At 38.7% G+C, this 24,131-nt stretch overlaps 3 protein-coding genes and 1 long non-coding RNA gene across 12 annotated transcripts in view; 3 read left to right on the plus strand and 1 right to left on the minus strand.

Moving 5' to 3' along the window:
* Window positions 1–4,501, plus strand: part of slc8a2a (solute carrier family 8 member 2a) — a 25,803-nt gene extending 21,302 nt beyond the window's left edge. For 3 of the 7 annotated variants that reach the window (XM_051893148.1, XM_051893149.1, XM_051893154.1), the window contains 7 exons: window positions 610–713; window positions 1,419–1,436; window positions 1,627–1,739; window positions 1,855–1,920; window positions 2,615–2,714; window positions 2,834–3,103; window positions 3,531–4,501. In XM_051893148.1, coding sequence (XP_051749108.1) covers window positions 610–713; window positions 1,419–1,436; window positions 1,627–1,739; window positions 1,855–1,920; window positions 2,615–2,714; window positions 2,834–3,103; window positions 3,531–3,907 — 1,048 coding nt within the window. In that variant the 3' untranslated portion in view covers window positions 3,908–4,501. The remainder of the gene's footprint in view (window positions 1–609; window positions 714–1,418; window positions 1,437–1,626; window positions 1,740–1,854; window positions 1,921–2,614; window positions 2,715–2,833; window positions 3,104–3,530) is intronic. The other 4 variants (XM_051893151.1, XM_051893152.1, XM_051893150.1 and 1 more) reach the window with 4 other exon arrangements.
* On the minus strand, window positions 3,757–7,598 carry LOC127512348 (uncharacterized). Its single transcript, XR_007930195.1, has 3 exons — window positions 5,417–7,598; window positions 5,139–5,344; window positions 3,757–3,903 (listed from the first exon to the last, which is right to left on the minus strand). It is a non-coding gene; the product is annotated as an uncharacterized LOC127512348 (long non-coding RNA).
* Window positions 7,599–7,724: 126 nt separating this feature from the next.
* On the plus strand, window positions 7,725–11,509 carry srsf7a (serine and arginine rich splicing factor 7a). Of its 2 annotated transcripts, XM_051893158.1 has the most exons (9): window positions 7,725–7,860; window positions 7,965–8,044; window positions 9,302–9,526; window positions 9,899–10,078; window positions 10,153–10,221; window positions 10,311–10,349; window positions 10,565–10,684; window positions 10,801–10,899; window positions 10,986–11,509. In XM_051893158.1, the coding sequence occupies exons 3-9, from the start codon at window positions 9,309–9,311 to the stop codon at window positions 11,035–11,037; spliced, it is 777 nt and encodes a 258-aa protein (XP_051749118.1). In that variant the 5' UTR covers window positions 7,725–7,860; window positions 7,965–8,044; window positions 9,302–9,308; the 3' UTR covers window positions 11,038–11,509. The 2 variants fall into 2 exon arrangements, with proteins under 2 accessions (XP_051749118.1, XP_051749119.1); XM_051893159.1 differs by lacking the exons at window positions 7,725–7,860; window positions 7,965–8,044 and adding an exon at window positions 8,162–8,180.
* A 1,072-nt stretch (window positions 11,510–12,581) lies between these two features.
* On the plus strand, window positions 12,582–23,531 carry hnrnpl (heterogeneous nuclear ribonucleoprotein L). Of its 2 annotated transcripts, none has more exons than XM_051893156.1 (14): window positions 12,582–12,743; window positions 13,509–13,627; window positions 14,483–14,720; window positions 14,849–14,934; window positions 15,081–15,177; window positions 15,931–16,003; window positions 19,847–19,882; window positions 20,137–20,205; window positions 20,914–21,185; window positions 21,587–21,708; window positions 21,944–22,145; window positions 22,398–22,455; window positions 22,590–22,697; window positions 22,877–23,531. In XM_051893156.1, exons 1-14 carry the CDS (start codon window positions 12,660–12,662, stop codon window positions 22,933–22,935), a joined length of 1,623 nt encoding a protein of 540 aa, XP_051749116.1. In that variant the 5' UTR covers window positions 12,582–12,659; the 3' UTR covers window positions 22,936–23,531. The 2 variants fall into 2 exon arrangements, with proteins under 2 accessions (XP_051749116.1, XP_051749117.1); XM_051893157.1 differs by having other exon boundaries at window positions 22,602–22,697.
* Window positions 23,532–24,131: the final 600 nt, after the last annotated feature.

Genomic DNA, 24,131 nt, shown 5'->3' on the forward strand with positions numbered 1-24,131 from the left:
GTATTCTCATTAAAAATTCTGTTTTGGTTCTTCAGTTGTTCATGTGGAGATATTTATAGTAACACCATTATATTATAAATAAAATGGAGCATTTATGATAGGTTGCATTTTGATGAGCAATGTGGTTCAAATTCACATTAAATAGCATTTTTTTCTGACAGTTAGAATTTAGTTTTGACAGGATTTTATTTAGTGTTTCATTCATTTAGTGTGTATGTGAAATCTGATGAGGTTGAAATCTGTGCTGTCTACACAGGTAGTGTACAACTGTACAGTGAAGCTTCGGAGAGTACATGGCACAGACCAAAATCATGCCGCATAAACACACTGAACAAATGTGTTCTACCTTTTATTGTTAAAACAAATTAGATAAATCTTAAACCCTCAATGCAGCCGTGGTTTGTGGAGAGGAGAACATGTACACAACCGAAAGCTCATCTCAGTTCGTCTGTGTGTGGGTTAATTATTTATGCACTGTGTGTTAAAGTATTCATGCAGGCCCAACTCTGATGTGATTTAAATGCTGAGGTCTCCTTTAATATTTCAGAGGTAAAACCAAGAGGAAATGATTATTTGTCCTTTGCTTTTTGTGTGCGTGTGTATCCACAGTAAGACGCTACAGGTGCGCATCATTAACATGCAGGAATATGAGAAGCGAGAAAATTTCTACATTGTACTTGAAGAACCCAAATGGCTCAAGAGAGGCATCTCAGGTCTGTGTGTGTGCCTATTCTTGTTAATCATCACAGATATTGTAGTATTTTCATATTTTCTCATTGTGGGAGATTTCTATGAATGCTTACATATATTTTCATTTGTTGAGGCTATTAAGATGCCAGTAGCCTCCTACTCACCTCTCAGGCACACACATTTCTATGACCAGTGTCCAGTTTCAGATCAATAACAACAGCACAACAGGGGGACAAACTAGACATGCGTCACTCATAGTAACTAGATCCAACTCGCCTACACACACACTTCAGCTTGTGTGTGTGTGTGTGTGTGTATACGTAATATGAGCCGATGTGTACAAATAAAAGTGAATGTTAAAGAGAGAATTAACACCAGGTTCATTAGTGAGTTAATCAACTACTTGGAGCCTCCTTCATTATATAATGATTAACCCGGCACTGTTAAAAATGTATCACGGTTTCCGCAAAAATAAAATTAGAATGATTTCAGAAAATTCAGCTTTCTCATCACAAAAAATTCAAGAAAAACTAATGTTTCACAATATTACTGTTTTTACTTTATTTTTGATCAAATAAATGCAGCCTTGGTGAGCTACTTTAAGAAAAACATGAAAAAAACCTATCAACCCCAAACTTTTGAATGGTAGTGTAGAGTGATTGATTGATTGATTGATTGATTGATTGATTCATTCATTCATTCATTCATTCTTCGCATGCTGCAAGTAGATTTGCTGTTGAATCAGGGTAAGATGATTTTTACAAACTCTTTATTCATATATATATAAGAAAAACGGGCATACTTTTCCGTGCGTGCTTTTGTCCCATTTTTTATGCAGTGTACATGTAATTTTGTCTGTCTACACATAAAGAATTGTTACACCTCACATCTGAGCATTCAGTATTTATCATTTGCTTTCCCTCTCATTTTTCCCAGCCACTCCTGGTCCAGAAGTGGAGGAGGCCAGACGTATAGCAGAGAAGGGGAAGCCCATTCTGGGAGAACACAGCAGGCTAGAGGTCATTATAGAGGAAAGCATGGCCTTTAAGGTATACACACATCATATGCATGCATATATTAACATACACATGAAACTCTGTGCCCAATTAAGTCTGTCACATGCAGGCAGAAACTGTATAAACTGTGATTCCTTCCCTCATATAGGTCCGACAGGGAATGGCCCCTAATGGAGTTTTAGATGCGGTAGTAGACCACTTGCCTCAGTGTGAAGTGTGTTTTGGGATTGCCCTTAACTTCAACCTTTAAACACTCTCTGACTGAACTAATCAAACCTAAATGCATGAAGATTGTGATGCAATTAAATTACCTCTTTCTGTTTTAATCTGTGTGTTTGCTAATTGAAAGCTTTGAAACTAGATTAAAACTAAAGCTTTATACACAACTTATCAATTGATTTTTCAATGAAACAAAATGTAAATTTGGCTGAGCAAGTGTAAAGGAGGCCAGCTAATAAGGGTGCTAAAGACCACAGCCTCTAGCATCAGTCACTAATGCGCCTATTGACAGGGCCATCCCAAGCATGGAGTGGGGCCTAGTGCAAGGTAGCGGAAGCGGGGCCCCCCTCGGTCCGTCACGATCGTGTTCCGGGGGGACTGGGTTTCCCCCATTGTCTGTTCGCCGCGGGGGCCCCCTCAAGCGCGGGGTCCTAAGGACAGCCCTGCCTATTGAGGCCAGGGGTGTGAGGTTTACCTGCACAGCTCTTTACTAGCTAGCCTCCGTTACACAAGAACAGTCCTTTTGTGCAAATTAATCAGGAATACTGTCAATATTACAAAAAGTGTAATGACTTGTACAGAGCAACTGATGAAGTCTGATTGATTGCTGTTTTGGATTTATTTTGGATTGCTGTAATGGATTTATTTCTCAATCACTGAGCTCCACCATGGTGTGCATATGTGTTTAGAATACAGTAGACCGCCTTTTGAAGGATACCAATCTTGCCGAAGTAATTGGCACACACTCCTGGAGGGAACAGTTCATTGAGGCTATAACAGTCAGTGCAGGTAGAATCAAATCATCTCTGTGTTTTTATATATATGAAATAAATTATGCTGTGTTTGTGTGTATAAAAACTCATGAGAGATTCTTTCAGGTGATGATAATGTTTTATTCCTATTCTCAGGAGAAGGTGATGAGGAAGGAGGGGAGCCTCAGCAGCCTTCGTGCTGTGATTATTTCATGCATGTGGTTACAGTGTTCTGGAAGGTTCTGTTTGCGTTCGTTCCACCTACAGAGTACTGTAACGGCTGGGCCTGCTTCGTTGTTTCCATTGTGGTCATTGGGATGCTAACTGCTGTCATCGGAGATTTGGCATCTCATTTCGGCTGCACAGTGGGCCTCCGTGACACTGTCACTGCTGTAGTGTTTGTCGCATTAGGAACCTCCATACCAGGTAAACATATATGGCACATTGTGTGTGATTATGTGAAACAAAGGCTACGTTCACACTGCCAGTTTTGGGGATTGACAACTGCTTTTACTCACAAGTGTGTGTCTCAAAATGTCCCATTCACACAGCAGCTTACAGTAACGTCTCGAATACTGTCTGTATGAATGCGCAAAGGGAGTCGAGCCTGTATTTTCTTACCAGTAACCATAGCGACAGTGGCTAAAGTAATATCTAGGATGGCAACATCCATAAAACTGAAAATTTTTATTACTTTTCACACGACAAGTCCAATCAAGTCACTTTGTGTGAAAGTAACTGTATTAAGGACTCAAATACAGGACTGACAACCGTATTCTGTTGCTGTGTGAACGTGGCCAAAATCATTTTATCAATCAGGCATATCTCACCTCCCTTCCTTCCTTTTTTTTAGATACATTTGCAAGCAAGGTTGCTGCTCAACAGGATCAATATGCAGATGCTTCAGTTGGAAATGTAACCGGTAGCAACGCTGTTAATGTTTTCCTTGGGATTGGCGTGGCTTGGTCCATTTCAGCCATTTACTGGGAGGTCAAAGGTCAGGTGTTTTATGTAGACCCTGGCTCACTTGCATTCTCTGTTACACTCTTCACCATCTTCGCCTTCATTAACATGGGTGTTCTGATGCTACGACGGCGGCCATCGGTGGGCGGAGAGCTGGGTGGGCCCAAAACGCTAAAGGTTCTGACTTCAATGTTGTTCCTCGGTTTGTGGTTTCTCTACATCATGTTCTCCAGCCTAGAGGCCTACTGTCACATCACTGGCTTCTGAGGACAGAGAAGACATACAGACTCAATAAACACACATACGCACTAACACTAATGACATTCAGATTAAATAAGTTTTGTGAAAACTGAGCTGCGAGAGAAATGTACGACGTACTGCCTATTACATGGTAATATGTACATTAAATAGGTATAGGTATGCACTTTCTGTATAAAAAACATACCTAAAATAAGAGAGTGAGTGAGAGAGAGCAAGATTGTATGACTGCACAGCTGTCAGGGGCATCTCTAACTGTTGTTCGGCTTTGGTTTCTAAACACATTAGAGGTATTATGAACTTTGGACACTACCAGACCCTCAATGGCATGGAGGAGTTTAACACACTGCAAGATGTAGCACATTTTGACAGAACTGTGATGTAATTTTATATGCTGACTCATGACAGTAGTTGATGTACCTGTGAAGAGATGCTAGGCCTCTCTCTCTGATAAAGAAGCCACATATGACTCTCAGAAGAGATCAGAATTCACAATAATATATTTATTAAAATAATGAGTCTATGTCATATGTGTCTTCATGAATGTATTATTTCAGCATTTAAATTTATGTAAAATCATTAATAAATTAAAATGTTTGTTTTTATTGTGTTCTGTATTCTGACTGGAACATTCTGCTTTCAGAAATGAAAAATGGAATTATAGTTATTTTATTCATTAAACATAAACAGTTTACACTAATTAATTATAATTTCTTCCTTTGATGAATCTTGTAAATGCTTTGGTTGCTTATAGAATCCATACAGATGGAAAGGGGTACGTCACAACCAGGCCCGCTTTAAGAACACATAGTGCCCTGGGGCTATAGCAAACCCAAGGGCCCCCTTTCATAGTAGCCTATTGGTGTTCAACTGCATGAATAATTAGTATTTTAAAAAATCATATCTTTAACACACAGAGATACAATGTATTGTATCTCTATATAAAATGTAAAAATCAAAGCAAACCGGTTTTCAGAAACAGCAACAACTTTTGTGCATATGACTGCCTTAAGAAGTTTACTTTAAATAGATTCAACATTAGGTCTTCTTTCTGTGCCTAGAAGAGCAGAATCATCATTGTCCTGTCAAATCATCATTACTCTGCGTCATCCCATTGACAAATTCTTCCGGAATTAGGCCCCGACCTATTCCGTGAAATGTCCCAATTCGATGAAGTACAGCTCTTCACCTCTAAAGAATTTTCCTGCAATGCAAAATCATCTGGTGTCGTAGAACCCACCCCAGGATCATCCAACTCCTACTCTAATTCTGGACAAAACAACGGGGGTTGAGGTCTTCCTTCTCGTCATCCTCCATTGAATTCACCAAGGCACCGCCATGGAATTCCCTCCTCCCCACCTCCGGCTAGGCACCCACGCACCTAGGCCACCTCGAATTCTCCTCACACACCATCATATCCGATTGCTTTTAGATCATCTCCCATCCCTGAAATATCAAAATGGACTGTTAATTCATTTTGCTCAAAGACAAACCAAAGCCCAGTTATATGCTCTTTACCTTAGTTCACAAACCGGCCAGACTCCACCCGATGCTCTGCCCAAAAAGGCCATCAGTCGCCCATCCAAGAGAGTCTGGTGCACTCCCTCCAATCAGGAGGCTGCATCTGCTTCGAGCTCCATTTGTGTTTTCCCCCATGCCCGACGTGCGTGTGTCGCCTGCCACCGAAGCTTCCAGCCTCTCCCTCCCTGTCTCTAGCACAGGTCGCATGGCCGCAGTGTTAAGCCATACTTCCACCAACAAACTTAGTCCAACAAACTCACACCTTCCAGCACCTTCTTCTACTTCTGTTTACACCATTGCTCACCCCATAATAATCCACGGTTTATTAAATAACTACTAACAAGAGAGCCAATATGCGAGACAGTGTGTCAAACACGAACAATACGGAACAATGAACATAACACAGGCAGGAACTTAAATACAGAGTGATGATTAACTAAAAGACAAACAGATAATTGTGATTGTGATGAACAGTGATGATTAGTGATGTGTCCATGGTGACTGATGAGTGGTGGGAAACTAGAACAAAGGGAACACTTCATGAATGAAAACAAACTGAAAGTCCATGAAAACAAACTAACTGAACATAACTGTGACACGTGATCCAAAATATTACCTCCACTCAACAAATTTCCAAATGCGACCTCTTCTTTTTCCTTGGACATCTAAACTTTGCAATGAGAATCGTGCCCCAAAGCCACCCCATCATATCCCACCTCCTCTCTGTAGTATCCTCCGTCCCTGTCTTAAATGATCTAGTCATTCTAAATGGGCCATGTAAAGCAGACCTAAACCTTTGGCACTTATTTCTTAAACCAGCAATTCCCAACCGGGGTGCCATCTATTGGTGCCAAATATTTTTAAATTGCTAAAATGTGTATAAAGCATTATACCACCAATCTATGATGTCTCTAATAATATCAAAGAACACACACAAATGGATAGTAAAAATGCAAATCATAAGATAGGTTGGTCTGAATTTCAGCGCAGGATTGCAGGGGTTGCGCATAATTTTCATTCCCACGCTCACATCCAAAGCATACAAATAAAGCCACCTCTCATACAGTTTGCGAGGGCTAAATGCACTTAAATGGTCAAATACACAAAGAAATAATGTCTCAATGTCCGTCTTGCCGAGTATTCACACAAGCACAATGGTCCTAAGTGAACGCAAACGGTTCTGAAAGAAAACGCATGTGTATACTGGATGTGCATCAGGTCTTAAAGTGTAAGCAGCTTAATAAACGTGCAACAAACAACATAAGACAAAGAGAAAATCACTTGCTGCTCTTTGACTGATTAACTTTTGTAACTTTAATTGATTCATCTGTATTTAATTTTTACAATGAAGACTATCCAGTGTTATTTTACATTTGATTACTTTATTTCTATAGTAGGGGAGAGCATGGCACAACCTAATGCTTGACTTGCTCCGTTTGTGTAAATCTGCTTAGGGTTCAGAGAATTTCTTTTGTTCCACATTAATTTCACACATGTCTGGTACAAATATATGGCTTTGTTTCATTAATACAGTGCATACTTTTTTCTTTATTTACCCCGGAAGTAAAATGTGACAACATGCCCCATAGGTATAATAGTATAATAATAATAATATTCACCCATGGTAGATGTTACACGCCTTATTGGTTAATATATTTTGGGGAACATATATTGGTAAAATATTTTTATTGGTTAATGTTTTTATCTTGTTGTTTTGACCGGGACCTCAGTATTTAGTTAATTTCATTCCTTCACGTACTCGTGTATGGAATGGCAATAAAAATCCTTGAATCATTGAAAAATAGTCATTTTGAAAATTGATTACCAATATGGCAGTGCGGTGGCTTCACTTTTTATGACGTCATGAGCAATCCGATATAGGTGGTTACAGAGCCGTTAAATAAGATAAATAAGGCTCTGGGTGGTTATAATAACCATTATCTTGCGGTACTGCATGCAGTTGTTGTTTTTTTTTAACTGTTGAGTAAGAAATATTAACTATAAACTATTTTGAGTCCCTTACACTGTCCCTTATTTTCCTTTGCTAAAGTTGGCAACCCTAACGACCCAATTCCTACTCTTGGTAGATTTGATTATAAATAATTTATTAGTTCCATAAACTATTCGGTATTCTTAACGAATCGGTTGAGTGAAAGATTCAACGACTTACGATATATAACTGAAGCAGAAAGGGTCGCTTAATGAATGAATCGTTTTAGTGAACAGATTCAAAAGATTCAAACTACTGGAATGAATGAAAATCCCCGCCAGTAAAAACCAGTAGAAAACGCGCCTTTAGTTTGAGTTACATCAGTGAGAGCCAATCATGTTTAAGCATTAAAGACACCGCCTCTTCTTAGAAGTGAAGGCCGGGCTCGCGTAGTCGGTGACGGGTGACGCTTCCGGGCCACTAGCGTGAGGAGCATGAGATAAGAGAATTGGTGGGTACACTATTTTGGGATTCATGCATACGTTGTTTATTCGGTTAGATGAATTAGATTTGTATCTATTCGTATTCATTATCTGTTTTCCCCTGTCGGCCAAGGTTTGGTTGAAGCGCCTTTAATCAACCGGAAGAAGAAGCGTCCACGCGCCCTCACGGAACCGAGGACGTCGAGTCACACAGTAAGTCCGCGTGCAGCAGATGCTGTTGTTTATTTGGTATTATTTCAAAGGCTTTTCTCTTCACATGCAATTATAAATCTTATACGAGAGCTCGTGGTTTTAATGTTGGTGTCCGCTGGCGGATCTTTGTGTTTCGGTAGGTGTATCGTTTGATTCAGAAACGTGCCAAACAAAGAGCGGCCTGCGTTTCTGGCGCACTTATTAATGGCGTTAATCTTGTTTATTGGCTAGCAATCAGACCGCTTGTTACATTTTCACCTATGTCGTGCTTATAAGCCCTTATCCTATTGTCTGCTCTGGATTTGGTTGTTTGAGTCTTGTTATTTCAGTATCATGTTGATAAACATGATTGAGCGGTCCATCATGGCCGTAGTTCGTTAGCTGAAGTGACTGGTGTTAGACAGATGAAATCGAAACTAAAACGTAATACTTGAGAGAACGTATAAGTTTACATTATTTAGCAACAAAGCTATACCAAAAGCACTCAATCTTTAGCTTAACCGATTTGGATACATCCACGTGATACGGAAACAGCTGACCGCGAGTTGCGATGTTTTTAGCAAATGCTGGCTGTACTATAAACCAACGTACTTGCATGCGCACTCAGTTGATGAATGTAAACTTGAATCTGTATTTTATACTTTTAAGAAAATCAGGGGAACCACAGATTTATTGTATAAAATTAAATGTTCTTTGACACTTTAAAACAATCCTAGGCACACTGCTACTTTCTTACTGCATTATATAATTCTTAATGGGAAAATTCACCCAAAAATGAAAATTGTCATTTACTCACCCTCACGTCGTTCCAAACCTGTATGACTTTGTTTCAGTCACCATTTACCTAAATTGTTTTGGGGGGGAAAAAAACATTAGACATTTGTGTTCTGCAGAAGAAAATTATACAAATTTGGAACTATGAAGGTGAGAATTTAATTATTATTATTATTATTATTATTATTATTATGGGTGTACTGTCCCTTTAACAGATTGAGTTCAATATTTTATAGTTAGAAATGTGATGTTCTGTTTATATCGTTTTTACAGACTTTGAGTACTTTCAGAGACCCCCAGTGGTCCATGAGACCCTGGTCGAAAACCTGACTTTTTTCCCCCCCCTCTGTTTAGAAAGTAAATGTGCATCAATTACTTGTATTGTGCTTCAAACATTAGCCGGTTTATAATTAAGGTCTGCAAAATTTTTCCTCTGACTCAAATAGGCATCAATTAATTTCTTTACTTTTGTCCATACTACAGGTGCAAGATGTCTTACTCATCCCGAAGTTCCTCTCGCGCCACCGACTGTAAGGTCTATGTTGGTGACCTTGGCAATGGTGCGGCCAAAGGTGAGCTGGAACGAGCCTTCAGTTACTATGGACCGTTGCGGAGCGTATGGGTCGCCCGGAACCCTCCAGGTTTCGCCTTCGTAGAGTATGAGGATGCCAGAGATGCAGAGGATGCCGTAAAGGGGATGGATGGAAAGTGAGTCAACTTGAGTTCTACCTGCCTACATTTGCCATGATGCTACTGCAGCACATTTAACCCCCTGACCTCTTCAGGGAGCTCAGACCCGCAGGGGTGAGTGTCGGCGGTTTCACTGTTCTCTTTCCGCTCACAAAGGCCCCAACTTTTGTGGCATTTTCCTGGATGCAGGTTAATTGTAGTCTGTTTTTGAGTTCAGTTTGTTTGAACTTTACCTGCATCTAGGTGAAATGTGTTGCTCTGAAAAAAAAAAAAAGAAAAAAAAAAAAAGGGGGTGGGAGTCTGGGATGCCTCAACAGCTGGATCACACATATATGCGCACCTTTGTTTGGCATAGAGAAACAAATAACCTTCTGATCTATAATATCCCAGGGTGCTTTGTGGAGCCCGTGTCAGAGTTGAGCTGTCTACTGGTATGTCAAGAAAGTCCCGTTATGGCCGTCCCAGCCGCAGGCAATTTGACCCCAACGACCGCTGTTACCAATGTGGGGAGAGTGGTCATTATGCCTATGACTGTTATCGTTTCAGCAAGAGGCGAAGCCGACGCAGCAGGTACATGAATCAATCTTTTATTTTTATTGCCTTGCTACCTGACCTTGTTTTAAGTCGTCTTGTTTTTCTTTTAGGTCAACATCTCGCTCTCGGTCCAGATCTCGTGGACGGCGCTACCGCTCTCGTAGCCGTAGCAATGAAAGGTAAGTCCTCACACTACTCCAGTTGTGCTTGAAAAGTTTTACAGTCTAGATGCATCAGTCTGATTTCATGCTCTTCCCCCAACCCCCAGGAAGTACCGTTCACCTTCATACTCAAAACGCAGAAGCAGGTGAGCTTTATCTTCTGTTCATTCCTGTTTCTACCAACTCTAGTTGCAATAAGTCTACTTAACACATCGGTTTGCCACGGCACTGTTTAAGAAGCAATCTTTCTATGGGACCTTTTAACTTTCTCAATTTTGTCATTGATCTCTGGGCTGTTGCCTTTTTTTTTTTTTTTTTTTTTTTTGTTTGTTTATTATAAATAAACTCACCTGTGTTTTAGGTCAGGCTCCCCGGCCCGCTCTAGATCCAGAACCCCTGTGCGCCGCTCACGTTCACCTGTACGCAGGTCAAAAAGCCCTGTCCGAAGGTCCAGTTCCAGGTCGCCTGTCCGTAGAGACAGGTACTGCATGCACAATTTACTCATGCTAATTTGTTACTTCAGTTTCACATTTATAAAATGAGATGTACAAGTGTTGTAGATGCAATCAGTTTAAATCTTATTTGTTTCTTTTAAAGTCGCTCACGCTCCCGTTCACGGTCTGGTTCCAGACAGAGGGAACGTAGTGTGTCCAGATCTCGCTCTCGGTCTCGTTCGATCAGTCACAAGAAAGACGGGTAAATGCAAAGTTACACAATAGCACATTTCAGTCGTGTCATTCAAGGTCGAAATTGTGTGGATACTGATGCTGTGTGTGTGTTAGTCATTCCAGGTCTGCCAGCCCAAGGAGAAGTCCAACACCGGATGCTGACTGATCTGAATACTGATGCTTCACCCCTATTCCCCACCTTTGCCTCAGGGCTAAAATACATTTTATCTTCCCCATGATTTCAATACTGGTTCTACTGTAGCTAGCTACAAAGCTTTTTTTTTTTTTTCTTCTCCCTCCCTCCTTTCACAATTCAGTGAGAAGCTTCTCCACATTGTAAAAACGTCACTATCATCTCAAGCAGCTCATGAATTTTTTTTTTTTTTTCTTTCCTTTTTTACATATTCCCATTTACTTCTAAAATTTTTTAAGAGCTCCATTGTTTTAATTTCAGTGTTGAGCCAGTGTCCTGTGGTCAGTGATTTGTGGGTAAGGTGGTGAATGAGCTATGTTGTGATTTAGTCAGTGTATTATATGAATTGAAGAGTACGCTGTGATTTGTTTGTTTGTAGAAGGTTTTTTTTTTGCATTGAAAATGGCAACAATCTTTTTAATAAAGTAAAGCTTTACAAACCCAACTGTTTCAGTGCATAGTTTGCTGACCTGAGGTTTCTTTATTCGTTTTAACAAGGGATGTGGTATACTATTTTAAATGAAAAATGACACATTTTCAACCTTAACTGTTTGTATTTATTTGTCTTATTGTTTGTAAGTTGCTTTTGTTTTTTAACTTGTTTACTTTCCTTCAGTAATTGTTTGAGGTCTTTTTACTTTGTAACGGCCTTATTTTGAGCACAAATAATTATACAGTAATATCATTACTGCAAAATTAGATTGTGAAGTATAAAAATATATTTTCTTAAAAAAAAAAAAAGGTGAAGTTTACTATAGTTGCTTTTGTGTGCAGCTTTTAGTTATGTCTTAAAAGAAATGCATCTCTTGGTTTTGGTGTGTGTGTGTGTGTGTGCGCGCACGCGCGCAGTGCTCAAACATAAAGCTGTTCAGTAGTGCTTTGATTGCACTCCATTCTTGAGTCAGCAGTTTATATCAAATTATTAAACCATTTTACGTAGAATTGTAGTACACTCATTACTGTTATGAGGGAAAGATATTCTAGGCAAACTAACTGCTAAATCAAAACTTTTTTTTAAAATTGAATGGAAATATGGCGAGTTCGCACAGACCAAATATCTTTGTAGTTAAAGTTGTGTCCTTTAGTTTTAAGCATTGGTTGCCTCAAAACCATGTTGTTGTTTTTTTGTTTTTTTAAAGGGATAGTTAAACCAACAATTATTTACTCACCCTCAAGTCGTTTAGACCTGTGAGATATTCGTTCATCTTCGGAACACACATGAAGATCTTTTTAATGAATTTTGAGAGCTTTCTGTCCCTCCATTGACTTTGGGTTTGGAACAATACGAGAGTGAGTAAATGATGACAAAATTTTCAATTTTGGGTGAACTAACCCTTTTAAAGTCTACATAAATGTGTGCGCAGACACATTTAAGACCTCTCGTTGTTAACGCATTAAACGGCATTTTGGTGCCCCAGACACATTCGAACGCGACTACGCAACCTTAAAATGCTGTCTATGTAGGCAGCTTAGTAGGTGTTGAAGCGCAGCCATTCCCAAAATTCTTTTTCCTCTCGCGTTTCCACCTCCTCCTGCGGGTTGCCGTAGCTACAGCAGTAGTGTGTTCCATTTTATAACATTTCATTTGAGACAACATGGCTGCTGCGGCAGGCCATTATTACGGCGACGGAGGCAGAGCAACAAAAAGACAGAAAACAGACAGCGACGGAATGGCCACGGTACTTTAATTTCATTCATGTTATTGCATAGTTTATGCTTGTGGTGCCAGATGTTCATTTTTTTCTTAAAACGCATTTTTCTCCATTCAGTACGTGATGCTATAAGGCTAGCTTGTAGCTAACGTTCCAGTTAGTCTGTTCAGTTATGATACATAATTATGCGATTGGAGGATATAAGTATTACCTATAAGGTGATATAAATAATATACATCATATAATACATCTAATTTGTCCCTGTGGTTCGGCTAGGAGTGCTTTATTCAATGCTCATTCATTGTTCTGCTCAGTCGGATCAGCCTCTAATGTAAACCATTCATACTGCTGCTTACAGACTTTTTTTTTTTTTTTTTTTTTTTTTTTAGCCGAATAAAGTGCTCGAGAAAACTCAACTCAAAAGCAGTACAGTTTTTTTTTTTTTTTTTTTAGGTTTCGTGCGAAACACTAACCTTTGGCTAGCCTAGTCTCGTCATGGTATCTGTACTCTGAATGTGATGCTGCTAATTAGATCCATTTGACCAGTTTGAACCTTTATTTACTACAGTCTTACAGCACTGATTTTTACATAACGGCTAACGTAGCGAAGAAAATTAATGAATATTTTAAATATATATAATATAATATATATATATATATATATATATATATATATATATATATATATATATATATATAATGTATATATATATTTGCTTTAAGCATTCACAAGGATTCTATTTTTATACTATTGTTTGATTTAACCTTGTGCTCTTTCCTTTGTATGTGCAGGAGGGTTACAATGACCCGCACAAGACCTTGCCCTCGCTTGTGGTGCATGTAAGGGGGCTTATTGACGGCATTACCGAGGCTGACCTGGTGGAGGCGCTACAGGAGTTTGGCACTATAAGGTAACGTTCATGGTGGATAAGAATTGTCCCTGTCCCAAATGGTATCCTCAGCCCTTGCTGTTCTCCTTAGAGTCCTTACTTTGGTGACAGAGATAGGTTTTAAAAGGGTGTATTTGGGATTAATTTAGAACATTGATAACAAAAGTTCCTTTAAACTAGTGGCTCTCGAACTCTTTGACTCAAAGGCCCCTCCATTGTCCAAGACAATGTTCAAAGGCCCCGATATTTTCTCTGATATTTCTGATGTAATTATGACTGTACTGCTTGTGTTTTCAGACTGGGAGTGTTTATATATTAATTCAAAAATCTGAATTAAGATTCAAGATCATGATTCTGTATGTTTTTCAATTAAAAAAAAAAAAAAATTAGGGTGGAAAAGAAATTATTTCAGTTTACATCTTTTTTTTTTTTTAAGTTTTAAAATTTTTATATATATATATATATATATATATATATATATATATATATATATATATATATATATATATATATATATATAATGTATATATGTGTGTGTGTTAAATCATTTTAAGTCATCCTTTGGCCCCCTTTAAAGTTTGTTGAGCCACCCTGGTTGAGAACCACTGCTTTAAATTAAACAAATTTTAATATCTGACTAAATAAAAAAAGAAACCAGACTAATGTCTTCATTGGTATTAAAGGAAAACTTGTTTAATCAATAATAGTACACCAAAAAGTGTTTCTAATCCCATGATGTAACCCATTATTCAAGATAAAGGTCGGGGGTTATTTTTTTCTATTCATTGATTTGCATTTTGCACCATTTCGGCAGAACTGTTTGAAGAATTCAAAGTTTTTATTGAGAGTGTATGTGTGCACGTGTCTGTCTTCCAGTTATGTTGTGTTGATGCCAAAGAAGCGTCAGGCACTGGTGGAGTTTGAGGACATGAGCGGCTCCTGTAATGCAGTAACATATGCTAACAATAATCAAATCTACATCGCTGGCCGGCCGTCTTACATCAATTACTCTACCAGTCAGAAAATCTCTCGGCCCAGTGACTCTGATGATACACGGAGCGTCAACAATGTACTGCTTCTCACCATCATGAACCCCATCTACCCCATTACCACGGTAAGTTGTTTAGATATTGATCATGGTGTCATGTATTATGGTGTCGCTGAGTAGACTCTACTGTCCAGCTGTCTACTACAGCTAGTTTTTTTTCCCTCTGTTTATACGTTTTCATTTCTTGTCCATAGGATGTTCTGTACACCATTTGTAATAACTGCGGACCCGTGCAAAGGATTGTGATCTTCAGGAAAAATGGAGTTCAAGCCATGGTCGAATATCCTTGAACAAAATGACTTTAACCTTCACTAATGTGTTTTATGATTAGTGTATGGGGTTTTTCAAAAGAACAATGCCAAAACCCTTTAAAAGTGTATTTTAGGCTTTACGATAGGAAAATTGTTCTCCTTGACTCTTGGTCACATTTGACTCAGTCCAGAGTGCGCAGAGAGCCAAAGCCTCTCTCAATGGAGCTGACATCTACTCGGGCTGCTGCACCCTTAAAATTGAGTATGCCAAGGTTAGTTTCCCATAAAATGACATCAAACTGTAATGTATTAAAATGTTTGTGCTGTACAGCGCTCTCTGCAGGCCTGGAGTCAATATGTCAAATTAAACGGGATAGTTCAGCAAAAATGAAAATTCTGTCATTATTTACTCACCCTTATGTCGTTCCAAAACTGTAAGACTTTCGATCATCTTTAGAACACAAATTAAGGTCTTTTTGAAGAAATCAGAGCTTTCAACTGCGTAACAAAAACGGATTTCTCTCCGTTTTTGAACTCTCGGATTTCAAAATATCTAAAATTTGTGTTACGAAGATGAATGAAGGTCTTACAGGTGTGGAACGACATGAGGGTGAGTAATGACAGAAATTTCATTTTTGGGTGAACTGAACCTTTGTCATTCTGTTAAAGGTGCGTTTATTTATTTATTTTTCTTCATTAAAAAGTATAGAACAGTGGTTCTCATCCAGGGGCCTCAACATTGAACGCGTGTCAAAAGCATGTCTGAGACTAAATCTTACATGTTGTCAATGGTAGGTGTAAAGTGAAAAGTCATGAGTTTTTTGGACTTAAAGACAAGGAATGTTCATTTCACAGTAAAACGCAAGGAAACTTGCGTCACTCATGTCTTCAGGGAAAACCAAAAAAAAAAAACATAAGCCTTGAGCACCTCCTATTGGTCATTATATAAAACAACTGGAAAAAACCTACATGAGACATTGCTGTAAAAACTGATTCCTAATGAAATCTCACTTATTATTGAACAGCCAACCCGTCTCAACGTCTTCAAAAACGATCAGGATACATGGGACTACACCAACCCCAATCTGAGTGGCCAAGGTACTGTACAGCTCACGCACTCTGTCTGTGCTGCTCCTTATGTTTTATGGGGATGGGTGTGTGGACAGGCCTCCTCAAGTGACGCCCTTGGGAAGTTTGAAGTAACTTGAATAGTAGGTCTTTTCCCCAAGTACGTCACTTCTGTGATGCTGCTTCATTCTTGCATTCCTTCTCTTTGGATTATAATACAAAATATTTACACCGTTGTAGTTGCAAATAGACATTCTTACATGTACACGCATTCTTGCACATACGCAAAAAGAACATGCGCCTTTTGTCATACTGACGGCAGAAGCACACATGCTTCTTGGCACGCATTGACGTACACTGGTCTGTTGCACATGTCACCTGTCACAAGTGTTTCTCATATACACAACCTGACAAGCAGGCATTAATTTCACCTGTGCTCACTAAGCATGACACTGCATCTAGCAAATATTTCATGATGGAGATTTGATTTTTTTTGCAATTAAACACACCTGAACCAGCTAATCAAGGTCTTCAGGATCATTAGAAATTTCCTGGCAAGTGTGCTGGGGCAAGTTGAAGCTAAACTTTGCAGAACGTTGGCCCTCCAGGAGCAGAATTTCACTGAACAAGGGTGTAGAGCCAGGCTGTATATAATAGGATTCACAATGGGCCAGGCAAAATTTAACGGATCATTCAGAAACCAACTTTACCCAGATTGAGTAGCTACTTTATGGTAGATTTTGCATTCAGAATATTTTCTTTTCAAGGCTAAGCTTTTTTGTCTTTTGCCAGAGTTTATGTATTTGCTTTTAAGCAAACTGTCTATGTATCATGTCTCACAGGGTAAACTTGCTGAGCATTTTTACTCCTGAGATGTGATACATTAAGCTCCTGTGCTTGAACTAGCTGCTGAACACATTTTACATCCAACAAAATATTCGGTTTTAAGTTTCTCTGCAAGACACACTCGCAGTACTTCAGCAGGCCACATGGAACAGCCAAACGGAACTCACGGCAACTTTTAACACTTCAAAGACGGCAATTTTACTCGTATCGAAGTCACACGGATAGAAAACACTCAAGATATCCTTCCACTCCATTCTCTACAAAGGTGACGGACATCTCTCTGAATTAACGACACATTTTAGGGACATGAGTCTAATCTCTTTGGATAACACATTACAGCCCATCACCGAAGATTTTCACACATCAACACCGACCAAGCGACTGATCAAGCAGCAAACACATGAAGGGAAGTGGTACAGATACACAGAATGACAGAAGAATTACACAGATATTTTCTTCTCGTTCCCTGCCTAATGTCGTCATGTTTCTTGGGTGTTTGGGCTACTTTTGCTCTCGCTTCTCTCCTCTTTCCTGAGAACATTCTGCGAACATGCCGCACTGACATAACAGTGACAACACACCAGATCAGGATTGCTACAACATTTGGGTTTGGTCAGAGATCGCCATGACAACATGCCAAGCTGACATTGCCATGACAACATACCATCAAACAAATCGTTTGAGATTTATGCAGAGATCGTCATGACAACACGGCAAGTTGACATTACCATCATGACACAAGTCAAGAGTGCTCCAACACAGCGGCGGTGGTCTCATTGCGCGCAGCACGACAAGTTGAGATCGTTACTACTCACCCGGCCAAGAACAGACATTTGTCTATACATAACGAACAGATGACATCGACTTTACACCGTGACACATCCAAAACCGTATGATCGCAGGCCGCATGCTCTGACATCAACGTGAGATTGTTGCAAACACATCCTTCGCCATCTTGCTAACAATAGTGAAATGCACCAGACAAGACACTATGGGTGACAATTGCGACAAAACACCGCCATAACACACGGGAAGGACCGCAGCTGCCCACCGATCACACAGACAGATCCTCAGCTCTCCCTCCCCAAGCCCTGTCTCTTTGTGGACTGAAGTGCTTTCTCTCTCTCATTTCTTCATCCCTCCTCCTCCTCTTCCTCTCTGTGTTAAATCTGTTTTATTCATTGGGCACGGCTGACCGTGTTCTGATCCCTGTGTTACGCCCCCTGTGTGACGCAGGTGTGGATAAGTCTGACTGCTGGTGTGGCGTCTCTTCTAAACTCGACACCGTCTGCTGTCTGCTATCCATCTTTGCTACTACGGTAAGCACCTATGTGCCTGGAATGCACCAAAAGCACATGCAGTGGACTGGGAGGAATATCCTAAAGAACTGAATGAAAATGAAATCATCAGGAAAAGGGCGACTGGTAAAGAATATCACACTTCCACCATGGTGCCTGTTGCATTTATTTATTTATTTTTAAATGAGCATATAGCACACTGCTCATTCAAACTCATCATCCTGGCTGGATCAACTAGAACTTTGTTGGTAAGATATTTTACGCCATTTTTCGCATGGAGGCAAGACCCTTGAATAACACTTTCCTGTGGCCTTTTAAGCCTAAATAAAGAATCCTGTCTTTTTTTTTTTTTTTTTTTTTTTTTTTTTCCCCTGGTGGTGGATATATGGAGCTCTAACTTATTATTATTTTGGGAGAGTTTGAGTCTGGTTGATGTCACATAAGTGACTGATATTTATAATGTTGTCTTTAGCAGTTAACATTTCCTGTGGGAGTGAATACTCCTAAGAGCCCTGATCAATTAATCTGTGTGTGTGTTTGGTGACCGTGATTTCATGAAGTACAACATGTTCCTGGATCAACATTCCAGTCAACTAATCAGATTTGAGAGACAAGTTTACAGTTTGTCAAGTTTAGGCTTACAACCAGGGTTATGTGCTTCTGCATCAGTGTTTCCCCTTGATTTTATGGATAAATTATGGGTAGGGTTAGGTTTAAGGGTAGAGATGGGGTTAGGACAACATTTTCAGACCGGAATGTTGTTCCAGGATCAACAAATGTTGACATCTTTCTTGGAAAAATCACGGTGACCGTGTATGTTTAGTTATTTATTGTTTTTGACCTTGTAAGTTTTAATCAGTGTTATAATTCGATCTTCCAGTGATGTATGCCAGACTCTCCAATCATTTAGTCCCTTTCTTACAGTCGAAAGAACCTGTCCTATTCCCCCCCCCCCCCCCATCATGACTTAATATAACTCTAAAAAGACCTACCACTTACCAATTGGCAGCCTTGTTTGTCTAGTCAACTTGAAATCAAAATTGCCCCCATTTACTTTTAATGCATTTTTCTTAGCTTATTGTCCATTAGTTTATTTGTGCACATTTTATAAATGTTCCAAATACACATTTATTTCCACATAAAATAGGATATTAATATATGAGAACACTGGGATAAGTCAGATTAAACAAAGTAAAACTGGTTGCAAATAGTGTTTAATGTTCGGTTTTGGATCAAACTCATCTCCACTTTTTTTTACTTTCTAAAGTTTTTGGTATTTTATAAATTTAAGTAAAACATTTCATTCTGTGTTTACTGAAATCCCTGTGTAAAATGTAGATAAATATCACTATGTATTGTTTTAGTAGTCTCTGCTCTCCTTTTCTGTGAACTCTTGTATTATAACATTGATGTAATTTGGGTGTCATTTTATTTGGAAAAGACCATTTGTTTTGGTCTCGCAGGCACAGATAAAACTGTTTTGATCATATCTAGAACCAGATAGTGCTAATTCTTCATCCAGACCTTTTTATTTTCTGGCACAGACCTTCAATTAGTCAACACATATTGTGCGTTTGCACCTCTCTTGGAACCTGTGGTTTAACAGTCTGAACCAAGTGAAATTAATAAATGCATATTTAGTTTTTGAAATATGATTATTTAATCATGTTCTTGTATTTATTTTTATTACTTATCTTAATCTGATTTGTGTGTATACCTGTCTGTGCAGATACCGATGCAGACGGCAATTGGAACAATTCACAAGGTGTGTGTTTGGTTGTGTATGAAAGATTTTCTTGGATCATGTAAATATAGTTGAATTTCTCTTTGATTAACCTGATGTTATTCAAAATCTCCATTATGGCTTCCTGTAGTATTGCAGTAATTGTGATTTAGTAGTATTAACACCTAACTCTCACTGCATGACACTCACTGAACTGCACAGCCCTTCCTATTTCTTTTGTTTGCACTCTTGTTCACAGCAGTTGAGATGTTGTATTGTTGTTCTGTTTCTTTCAGACCCCAATGCTAACCCGAACAAGCGGCAGAGGCAGCCAGCATTGCTAGGGGATCATCCACCTGAATATGGTCAGTTTGATACACACATTAACAAACTGCCCAAATAGAGGCACTGAAGGCAGTCCCTCTAGCTTTTATAGGTGCTTATTTTGTATATTTCTCTCTCTCGCTCTCTCTCTCGCTCGCTCGCTCGCTCGGTGTGTGTATGTAAATATACATTATACACACACACACGTGTATGTGTGTGTGTATATGTACGTTCCAAATGAACTCTGTTATTTTGACAGGAAAATACAACAAAGAATATTTACATGTAGTGTGTCGATTCTGCGTGGTATGTAAGACTCTCTCTCTCATTGCGTGTGTGTGGGAGAAACAGCACTCTCAGTAAAGCTACGGCGATTCACGCGCCTTCACACTAGAGTTTGCGGTACGTCAAATACAAGTACGCTGAGCATCCATTGAGCTGAATTGAAATGGTACCGAATGCTTGACACAGCGAAATTTTCAAGCGCTCGGAGTGTTCAGCGAGTGAAAATATATCTATGCTAAACTTATACATAGATTTTACTTGTCTGTGTGTGTGTGTGTGTGTGTGTGTGTGTGTGTGTTAGAGGCTAAGAATTTATTAGCCAATGGATAATAATAGGCATTATTTACTCACCCAGAGTGAAGATTTAGTCGCATATGTGAGTGATTTTACTCGCACTGTAGAGGGTTGTAAATATTTATTTATTTATTTATTTATTTATTTTTATTATTTTTTTATATGAATAGCTGGTCCTCAGAGTGGCTACGGTCACTATGATGACACCTATGGACCACCTCCTCCACCAGCTCACTACGAGGGCAGGCGCATGGGGCCCCCAATGGGGCGTGGCCGTGGCGGACCCCGGTATGGTGGGGCACAGTACGGACATGGACCTCCTCCACCAGACTACAGCGCTCATGCTGACTCTCCTGTGGTCATGGTGTACGGTCTTGAGCCCACCAAGATCAATGCGGACAGAGTGTTCAACATATTCTGTCTCTACGGCAATGTGGAAAGGGTGAGTGGAGCTCATGATCCTCAGATGAAAAACTTGTAGGTTCAACAGCGGCTTAATTGCTTTCAACCATTACATAGTTATATTTCTGTCAAGCAAACCCTAAGTTAAGAGGCTTCTGCATACTTGAAGTCATTTTTCTTTTTTTTTCTTTTTTTCTTTTTTTTTATATAAATGTTTTTGAATGAAGTCTCTTATGCTCACCAAGGCTGCATTTATTGCAAGAACTGCATTTGTTTGAAATAGTTTTTGTACCATTAAATGTCTTTGCTATCACTTTTGATTCATTTAATGTGTCTTTGCTGAATAGATATTAATTTAAAAAATAAATAAATAAATAAAAATCACTGACCACAAACTTTTAAACAATAGTCTCCTTATATGTTGAATATTTGTGTGCTCAGGTGAAGTTTATGAAGAGTAAACCAGGTGCTGCGATGGTGGAGATGGGAGACTGTTATGCTGTGGATAGAGCCATTTCGCACCTTAACAACAACATGCTGTTTGGACAAAAACTCAATGTCTGGTGTGTGTATAATAGAATGCCTTTTTTAGCATGCATATCCATTATATATCTATTTTATTATACATTTATTTATTTTGCCTTTTTGTTCTTTATTTTAAAATAAATCCTTTTACATTTAATAATTAGTAAATGGACTAGACCATAAAGTTAGCTTCTCCGTTTAAGACAAGTAAAATTAAATCAGCATGCTTTATCTGTCTGTGTGTACTAATTTGTTTTGTCTATTGGTCTGCAGTGTATCCAAACAACAGGCCATAATGCCGGGTCAGTCATACCAGCTGGAAGATGGCAGTTGTAGTTTTAAGGATTTTCATGGCAACAGAAACAACCGTTTCACCACTGCTGAGCAGGCAGCCAAGAACCGCATCCAGCAGCCCAGCAATGTACTGCACTTCTTCAACAGTCAACCAGACAGCACTGTTGAAGTTTTCAGTCAGGTCAGAGATATTATCTGTCATTAAGGTTGCCGTATTTATTCTGAATATGTTTGAGCTTTTTTTTTTTTTTTTTTTTTTCTTTACATGCACTTTTAATCTTTTAAAATTTCTTACTTGTTTTTTTTTTTTCTTGTTAGCCATTTTACTCGAATAAATGCAATAATAGTCATTTGGACAAAGATGCTTTGTGCTTTAATGAACTGGGTGTGTGTGGGCTTAGTTTAATGGTCTTTTCTGGATCTTCATCAACAGATTTGTGATGAGTTGGGAATAAAGAGCCCAGCCAGCGTCAAGCTGTTCACTGGCAAGAGTGAGTTACTAATTAAATAAATGTTTGTATATAAACAGTCAGTTTATTGTGTGTGAATTATGTTGTAAAGTGTATTGGTGTTGTATGTTTGGTTCTGTGTAAATACACTTGTTTGTGTGTGTGCTCTTGTGTTGGTGGAACTGCAGGTGAGAGAAGTTCATCTGGTCTGTTGGAGTGGGAGTCAGTAAATGATGCTATGGAAGCTCTTGCCATGATGAACCACTACCAGATGAAGAACCCTAGTAAGCACTCGTCTTATGTAGACATCCAGCCAGCACACTTTAACGCTACTGCACTATGACTGTACTATGGTCATGGCAACTACACATTTTTGTACTGTTATGAGTTATTTCTGAGCTGTTTTGCTCTAACAGTAAATCACAATATGTTTCTTAAATATGATCTTTCTTTTTTCCCTCAGGTGGGCCTTACCCATACACTCTCAAACTGTGTTTTTCAACTGCACAGCACGCCAACTGAAACCAATAACGACCACTAACCTTGACAGTGACCTTTTGAACCCAGCACCATAGCATGTCTTAATTCTTGACCTGGAGGGAAAGAAATGGGACTGTTATTTCCAGAATTAGACTGGACTCAATGTTTTGTATCGTTTCATTTTTAAATCCTTTTTTTTTTTAAATTGCTATTAATATTCTTTTTTTTTTTTTTTCTGTTGACCGGTCTTGTATAACAGTAATGTTGTGTGAAAATGTATTAAATTAGTAAAGACATCATTGTGAACCGCTTATCATGTGCATGTGGTTTGGCTCAAAACAGTGGGATTGCTGGTGTGCTATGGAAACAGCCAGCCAAGCAACTAACCTTAACACAAAATGAATACAAACTTAGCCAAACATAAACAAAATAGAAATCAATACACATTTGTGATAAGTGGTTACCGTAAGGTAGCCACTTAGCTGAATTCAGTAGACCTTTTTTTTTTTTTTTTTTTGTAGTTTCAAAACTTGAAGTTTTTGAATTGTAATACATTTGTACACTACTGCTCAAAAGTTTGTTGTCAGTACACGTTACAAAATATTTATTTCAAATAAATGCTGTTCTTTCTAACTTTGCATTCATCAAAGAATCCTTAAACTATCGCAGCACAAATGTCAACAATAAAAAATGTTCCTTGAGCTGCAAATCAGCAGATTAGCTTGATTTCTGAAGGATCATGTAAGACTGAAGTAATGACTGTTGAAAATTTAGATTTGCCAGGAATAAATTGCATTTTAAAACCTATTAAAATAGAAAAGTTAAGTTGTAAAAATTTGCAATATTTCTTTTTTTATTGTATTTTTGTTCAATTAAATGCAGCCTTGGTGAGTATAAGAACATTCTTTCAAAAACTTCTAAAAACTCTTGTAATTGCTTTTCTTGTAATTGCAGATGATGTTTGTTCTTTGTAAATAGTCCTTAAAAATTCCTAAAGAAGACATAATGCGTTATATTTTTTGTAATATATACACAGTTATTGGAAAGTAATTATAGTGATGGGAGCTATCCATTGTGCTGAATTTGACAGATTTTCTCACAAGTACTCTTTGAGAAAGCAGTAGTATCCAGCTGCAGACCTTCGGCGCCATTCGTGACCGTTTCAGAACAGCAGCAGTATCAGACCATAAGTTAGAGTGGAGATTATAGCCTCATTAATGGTAAGGTAGACAATTTTG

This window comes from Ctenopharyngodon idella, chromosome 5, assembly GCF_019924925.1.
Source record: "Ctenopharyngodon idella isolate HZGC_01 chromosome 5, HZGC01, whole genome shotgun sequence".
NCBI lineage: Eukaryota > Metazoa > Chordata > Actinopteri > Cypriniformes > Xenocyprididae > Ctenopharyngodon > Ctenopharyngodon idella.

Coding starts and splice junctions, on each gene's coding strand:
- hnrnpl (XM_051893156.1), top strand. CDS start 12,660: ATGGCTGCTGCGGCAGGCCATTATTACGGCGACGGAGGCAGAGCAACA. Junction 20,206..20,913: donor GGATCATCCACCTGAATATG/GTCAGTTTGATA, acceptor TTATATGAATAG/CTGGTCCTCAGAGTGGCTAC. Junction 21,709..21,943: donor GGACAAAAACTCAATGTCTG/GTGTGTGTATAA, acceptor ATTGGTCTGCAG/TGTATCCAAACAACAGGCCA.
- srsf7a (XM_051893158.1), top strand. CDS start 9,309: ATGTCTTACTCATCCCGAAGTTCCTCTCGCGCCACCGACTGTAAGGTC. Junction 9,527..9,898: donor GTAAAGGGGATGGATGGAAA/GTGAGTCAACTT, acceptor ATAATATCCCAG/GGTGCTTTGTGGAGCCCGTG. Junction 10,900..10,985: donor ATCAGTCACAAGAAAGACGG/GTAAATGCAAAG, acceptor TGTGTGTGTTAG/TCATTCCAGGTCTGCCAGCC.